At 31.3% G+C, this 7,567-nt stretch overlaps 1 protein-coding gene across 1 annotated transcript; it reads right to left on the bottom strand.

Moving 5' to 3' along the window:
• Positions 1-558: 558 nt before the first annotated feature.
• LOC143544707 (uncharacterized) lies at positions 559-6,636 on the bottom strand. The gene is made up of 15 exons (XM_077036744.1): positions 6,359-6,636; positions 5,643-5,771; positions 4,913-5,120; positions 4,666-4,812; positions 4,080-4,154; positions 3,886-3,957; positions 3,709-3,780; positions 3,530-3,601; positions 3,385-3,456; positions 2,751-2,822; positions 2,587-2,658; positions 2,354-2,497; positions 1,953-2,024; positions 1,709-1,855; positions 559-931 (listed from the first exon to the last, which is right to left on the bottom strand). Exons 1-15 carry the CDS (start codon positions 6,554-6,556, stop codon positions 747-749), a joined length of 1,737 nt encoding a protein of 578 aa, XP_076892859.1. The 5' UTR covers positions 6,557-6,636; the 3' UTR covers positions 559-746.
• Positions 6,637-7,567: the final 931 nt, after the last annotated feature.

Here is a 7,567-nt window from a genome sequence, read left to right on the forward strand (position 1 = left end):
TTTGGTTATTAACCAGAAACTAATCATTAATTCTACGCCACTTCCTACCACTCCACCGTACTTTAAATGTTAAACCGTTAAACCTTGAAGAGGGCATTCTAAAAAGTACAAATAGCATCACCAAAACAAAAAGCGAATTAAAAACACCAAAACTGCAGTTTCATCAAAATTTCACATTTTGTCGCAAACTGAACCCAAAACTCGAAAAATCTGAACCGAACATTTTATAAGAAATTTCACATTTTGTCACAAACTGAACCCAAAACTCGAAAAATCCGAACCGAACATTTTACAAGAACTCCAAAACCATATTATGCTAAAAGCCCTAAGCAAAACCAAACACAGGATAAAACATATCTGAACCGAAAAACTTAAAAGTGATTTTAAAACTCCAAAACTGTAATTTCACCGAAATTTCGGATTTTGGTATGAACTGGATCAAAAATCGAAAAATCTGAAGCAAACGGTTTTTACCAAAATAATCAGGCTAAAAACAAAACACAAGATAATAAAACATAATAAAGTAAGTTTGTAAACATAACATAATATTAATATATTTACAAACACCTTAAAAAAAGAGATGAATGTATAGAGATCAGGATGCCATTTATTTACATTACAGCTTCACATTCACCAAACGTATCATCATCATGTGCATGCATTCAAACCCATAAAAACACAAACCACCATTATTTACAGGTCAACAAATCATAATATTCATTTATTAGACCCAAACTCGTCGTCGTTTACTCAGGCCGATACGTCACCAAGTCCAGGAGATGCGACTCGTGGAGCTTCTTGATATCGTTTGCGGTTACTTTAGTTGATTCCAAACTTAGTGACTTCAAGTTCTTTAGTTTTGTTAAATGCTGTAATCCTGTGTTTGATACCCGAGAACTCGACACGTTTAAAGAGACCAATTGTGACAATTCTGCAGTTTTAAATCAAACCATAGTTGGTTAGGGTTCGTGCGCGTGTATTTTATTAATTAAAGGAATAAGGGCTAAATTGCATAAAAAAACATGCAATTTCAACTCACTAGGGATGTGCACAAAACCGTAAAAAAGAAAAAAAAGAAAAAAAAACGGACTTTTGTTTTTGGTTTTGCTCTCCGAACTGAACCAAACCGAGACGACAGAAATAACATAACCGCAAACAAAAAACCAGTTTTTAAGTAATTTGTAAGAAATCAGTAAATTGTGTAGCCCAAAAAACATTGTCCAAATGTGTAAAAACTAATAAATTATTAATCAACAATAAAATATTTTAGACCCTATTAATTATTTTGTGTACATTTTTTGTTCAGCCCAAAATTTTCAACCCAAAAAAAAAGCCAAAATCAAGCAAAACCCATGGTAAAAACCGAAAAGACTAAAACCGGAGAACTTTCACAGCCAAAATCTCAATTTTAGCCCAAAACCGATACAAACTAACCTATGCAAATCCCTACAATCCGGGAGAGTATCTTAATGCGACATCTTATTTGTCATTTTAGTTTTATATGTATATGCCACACATGGCATATAACTTCATGATTTAAATTACACAAAAAAAAAAACTTTTTAAACCCGTAAATAAATTATCCTTCTTATCAGCGCGGTGCTGGCGTGGCATCAACAGGTGCCACATCAGCAACTTACGCGTATAGAATCAGTTAAAACAAATATTTCATGCAGGTTAATATATACCGTAAAGTGAAGAAAATTACCAGAAATAAATTCTAGAGATTTATCAGTAAGGTGGTGGTTCTGTGAAAGATTCAAAAGCACCAAAGATTTAAGATCTTTAATATTCTTCACACCAGCATCAGTTAATCCACCACCGCAAATTTCTAAGGATCTTAAGTTTTTAAAATCTACACAAAAACCAAAATCACAAATTAATATTAAATATTAATATAATAATCTAATTCTGTAAAAAATAAATTATTAGAGATTAAAATGTAGGCATACTGCGTATATATTTCGTTCCAGTATCCGTTATCTTTGCACAGAATAGATCCAAATGAGTCAGCTCGGTCAAACCTGCATATACACGAAATCGAATATTAAAATATGTCAGTATTTTAGTTTTTAGTCTAAACAAGCCTACTATTTACTTAAATATTATATTTTTTATTAATATTATCATATATATAGTTATAATAAATATAACTAAACATCACATATTATTAGCGCATAAAGTCATAAAACCAATAAAATCATAAAAATATAGTTTATTAAAAGAATTGTGAAAAGTAATATAAAAGATATACAATTATACTTGATTCAGTTACTACATGCAAAAAAAAAAAAGGTTTGAACAAGGTATTCAAGGTCAACCTAACCATTTTGACTCAGTCAATGTAACATACCTGCAAGAGCTGCAAGACCCGCATCGGTTATTTGACTAACATCCAAATTAAGTGATTTAAGACATGTTAATTTAGCCAAGTTTCGTAAACCGCCGTCTGTAATTACAGTGAACGAAAGATTCAAGCTTTCAAGATTCACTAAACCTGAAAAGTCAAAACAATAACTTAATTTGAGTTCGACCGGTCAAATAAGATGTATGCACAATTATGTATGGGAATGTGTGTTTATTAACCGGAAATATGACGAAGACCGCTGTTTCCTACTTCTGTATCGGATAACTCCAAACATTTTAAATGATTAAGACCTGTAAACCGGTAATTATTATTAAAATTATTAAAATTTAGTTACTAACTTTTCCAACACAATAAAAGAAATATAATTCAATGAAAGAATAACCTGCTAAATGAACCAATCCATCATCTCCAATTCTACATGAATCAAGATTCAAGCTTTCCAAATCTTTTAGAACTGCATACATACAAAATGAGTATATATTATATCATATTATACTGTGTCTGTATAAAGTATGTATTATATGTATCTGTATATATGAATATATGTATCTGTGTGTTAGTGTGTATATGTATGTGTATATATGTGTGTATTTGTGTAAAATCTTTTAGAACCGCATACATAAAAACGAGTATATATGTATATGTATATGTATATGTATATGTATATGTATATGTATATGTATATGTATATGTATATGATTCAAGCTCTCCAAATCTTTTAGAACTGCGTACATACAAAATGAGTATATATTATGTGTACACGTATTTATATGTATATGTGTATATATGTATGTATGTGTATCTGTGTAAAATCTTTTAGAACTGCATACATACAAAATAAATATATACTGTGTATATACGTATCTGTATATGTGTATAAGCATATGTATGTGTATATATATGTATCTGTGTATAGATGTATGTATGTGTATTATGTATATATATCGTATAAGTGCATGTATATATGTATGCATATCTGTGCGCGCGTGTAACAATCCCAGATGCTAATAATTCACCTTTCAAGTGTGCCAAAACAGCATCTGATATATCATTGAATGCCAGATTAAGTACTTTCAAAGACTTGAGTTCTGCAAAATATATTCATTTATTTATTATCTGTAACTAAAAACTTTATTTTAAAAAAACAGTAAAAAGGATTACTTGAAAACTTTTCACATCCATCATCAGTGAGACCAGATCTGCTTACATTCAGATAAAGCAGAGAACCAAGATCTGAATAATTATTACAAACAAAAAAAAAATCAATATAGAGATTTAATTATCCAGTGGTATAATGAACTAAACACAAAACAAATGTAATATAACTTTATATAATTAACCTGAAAGTGAATCCAAGCATGCTGCGGTTATAGGACAGCGTTCCATATTCAGCAATGAAAGCTTGTTTAAGCCTGAAAAACAAATACATAATAATTTATATTCATCATTATATAACAGAAATAATATATATATATATATATATATATATCCGGTTTAAAAATCAAAACTTGATTGACCTTTCAAGAAGGTGACACCGTTATCTGTAACCTTGCTGCATGAGATTTGTAATTCTTTCAAGCTTGTAAGATCTGAAACATAAAACAAAAATTATTAGTATACAACATGATATTTAAATTCTTTCAAGTTCATTACAAAATATATTAGAAAAAAAAATATTAAAGTCAGAATCAATATTCTAAAGAATAGTTACCTGAGAGAGGCTTCATATCGACGTCGGTAATGCAATTACAACAATTGATATTAAGTGATTCGAGTTTTTTTAAACCTGCCAAACAAATATTAAAATACCCAAAATACCCTTGTTACATTATATACATCAGCTAAATTCAACAAAACACGAACGCTTCTTTATTATACGAATACAAGTTTTAATTAACATCAACATTCACTTTCAAATTACAAGAAACCAAAAAACATGAGGGTATTTTGGTCATTTTACACTTGGTTTCAGAGTTAATATTATTTTACTTTTGGTCATTTTACTCATATAAATTAATCATCTTTAGGTCAGTGAAAGGTTCAGAGTTAATATTATTTTAATTTGCAATAGTAAAATGACCAAAATACCCCCATGTGCAGGGCACATGACCAAATTTAACGGGAAAAGTTAACTGGGTTAGGGTCAAAGGACATAATGTGAGAGTTTTTAAATGTAAAGGATGTTTTCTGTCATTTCTTTTGCCAAAGGACATCCACTGAAAAAATGATTAAACATAAAGGACATCTTTTGCTATTTTGTCTAAAAATTATAATTATAAGTTTTAACAAATAAATACCTTTCAAATGAACAAGACCGCCATGTATCCCTGTACATCGTTCCAAGTCCAGTTTTGACAAACTAACCAAACCCGAAAGCGAACTCATTCCTTTAGCGGTAATATTATTGTTCCTCTTCAAACTCAAATTTGTCAAGTTTGAAAAACCTGAAAAATTAAACATTATTACAAAATAAATTAATAATAGTACGGCTATAAAACATTCAATAAATAAAGGTTCAATTTTTTTATAATATCGAGAGCGTACCACTAATGCAGCCAAGCCCGGCATCTGAAATCTTGTCACAAAAATTCAAATTTAAGGCCTCAATGTTGTTGCAGTCTTTAATATTTAACAACCCGGAATCTGTAACATCTGAACCAGAAATATCTGCAGTTAGTAAAGATGATCCCTGAGAACAAATAACATCCATCCATGCATCATCAACGCCCGGATACTCGGCTAATATTATATCCTGCAAAAAAGTATAATAAATGTAAATTGTAAAAATTTTCTAAATTATTCTAAATTACAAATACCATTATGCTAGTTATTTTCTAGAAAGCGTGTCAAACGGATTGGCGGATGGTAACCAAGTTGTAAACATGTTGATCGAGTTGGTGGGTTGTAAAAAAATGGGCTAAACGGGTCCTAAACGAGTTAGCGGGTCAACCCATTTAGTTAAACGGGTTGGCCCGCCAACCTGTTTAGTTAAGCGGGTCGTCCCGCTAACCCATTTAGGACCTGTTTAGCCCATTTTTTTTACAACCCATCCAACTCGATCAACACGTTTACAACTTGGTTACCACCCGCCAATCCATTTGACACGATTAGTCAAACTAGTCGTGCTCGGAAGTGCGTTCGGGTTGACGATAAAAATATGGCTCATGTTAAAAACAGCTGATGTGGCACCCATTCGCGCAAAAAAAAAAAGATGACGTGGCATTCACGTCATCATTTTTTTTACAAATTTTTTATTTCTTTATTCGAAAGATACCTGCAGATAACAATCTTCAAAAGCTTCAAGATGTGCTTCGGTTAAGCGTTGAGAACAAACCAATTCGTTAAAAATCTGCTGACTAATATCTCTTGGAAGCATTGAAAAGGTCCCATACTGATCAATTTCCTGTTTTAACACCAAAAAGATACAATCTTTAATGTTTATTACATAGATCAAATTATTAAAAAAATTATAGAAAAAAAGTATATTGGTTTTTATTATTAATCCCAAGTATCGCCTTTTGGTTGCTGCCGTCCCAACTAACGAATTGGCTGCTGACAATCCCAACTATTAATGTATTTGTTGGTCTGCGACTAACAGAATCCTAACGCCGTTAGTTGCAGGTCGCCGAAAAACCGTTTTTGGCCGGAAAAATCACATTTTTTTCCCAAGCATCTTTGTAACTTTGTATCGGGCCTTTAGGAACTTTTTTATAGTAAAAATCCATCGTCGGAAATGGTTGGTGGGGATCAAGTGGTGGTGGCGGTGGCGGTGTTCTGGAAAAAATGTTACTTTTCCGACAAAAACGTTTTTCCGGTGACCTACAACTAACGGCGTTAGGATTCCGTTAGTCGCGGACCGTTGGGAACAAATACGTTAAAATTTGGGGCCGTCAGCAGCCAATTCGTTAGTTGGGACCAACAACAAACAAAAAGGAGATAGTTGAGACCAATAAAAATCAATATAACCAAAAAAAAAAAAAGATAACATACTTCAGAAATTTTATAAATGCATAGTTCCATGAGAGACGGGCATAACGCGGATCCTTCTTTATTATCTACACTTGTTCGGGACAACGACGTTCCAAGCCATTTTGAGCTTCCGCTTTTCGAGTACCTTCTAGAAACCACTCTCTGTACATTCTCCTCGTCGGGTTGCGGGTCCCGTTTTCTAGAACAAGATCCTCCCATGGTAATTTAACCTTAAAAGCTGCTTAAAGTTATGTCGGTTATTCAGCATTTGAGTCCATTTGATCACTTAAAAGCTGCGAATTTAAATGGTTTTTAATAAGTAAGCATGTAAGTAAAAGAACACTTTAAAGTGACTATTCTGACATAAATATTACTAACTGGGATCATAATAAATTAAGTGATCAGATTGTGTAATTACAAAAAAGTTTCAATCTTTCTTAAAATTCTGGAATATACACACATGAATTAAGCTCAAACAAAAGTCAAAATTGCAACTTCACTAAAAAAATCAAACTTGTCTAAATGATACAGTTTTCTCCTGTCAAAATTGCAACTTCAAAAAAAAAAAAAAAAAAAAATCAAACTTTTTAGTATTACCTATAACAAAGAACACTAATTTTATATAACATATATTGAATAAAAAAAGAGTCTGAAATTAAAGTAATTATTGTGACTTAATATTATCAATTAGTATAAACTAATCATAATTCAGATACTTAGATTAAAGTCTGTTTGATAACTTTACACCAATCACAATAAATTAACTAATCAGAGTGTACAGATAACAAGAAATTTCCCATATTTATTGAAATCTCTGGAAAACAAACACATCTGCAGATGAATTAGAGTCAAAACAAAAGTCAAATCTGTACAGTATTAAAAAAAATTCACACTTTTAAGTCAAAATTGTCAGTTTTCTCCAGTCTAACACTGACAACAGCATCCAGCAAATGAAGAAACCTAATTTCATAACATGAACAAGATATATAAACAGCTAAAAAATCAATTAATCACCATCATCATCACTAAAATACCCAAATTAAAACGAAACAGCCTTTTAAGTCAAAATCACCACTTTCCTAACCTAAAAAATCAAACTTTATGAGTCAAAATTGAAACTACCAAAAAAAAAAATCAAACTTTTTCAGTCAAAAATCAAAATTGACAGCTTTGAGTTTTCTCCAATTTATACAGTATTACCTATTGATTAAACACAGCAGATTAAAACCC

This window comes from Bidens hawaiensis, unplaced genomic scaffold (assembly GCF_021521415.1).
Source record: "Bidens hawaiensis isolate Kalapana, Puna unplaced genomic scaffold, B.hawaiensis_p1.1 tig00013690_1, whole genome shotgun sequence".
In the NCBI taxonomy this organism is placed as follows: Eukaryota; Viridiplantae; Streptophyta; class Magnoliopsida; order Asterales; family Asteraceae; genus Bidens; species Bidens hawaiensis.

Excerpts from the sequence above, each read along its gene's own strand:
- LOC143544707 (XM_077036744.1), bottom strand. The coding sequence starts at position 6,556 with ATGGGAGGATCTTGTTCTAGAAAACGGGACCCGCAACCCGACGAGGAG. Across the intron at positions 3,958-4,079 it reads CGATATGAAGCCTCTCTCAG|ATCTTACAAGCTTGAAAGAA; the intron begins GTAACTATTCTT and ends TTTATGTTTCAG. Across the intron at positions 2,025-2,353 it reads GGGTCTTGCAGCTCTTGCAG|GTTTGACCGAGCTGACTCAT; the intron begins GTATGTTACATT and ends GTGTATATGCAG.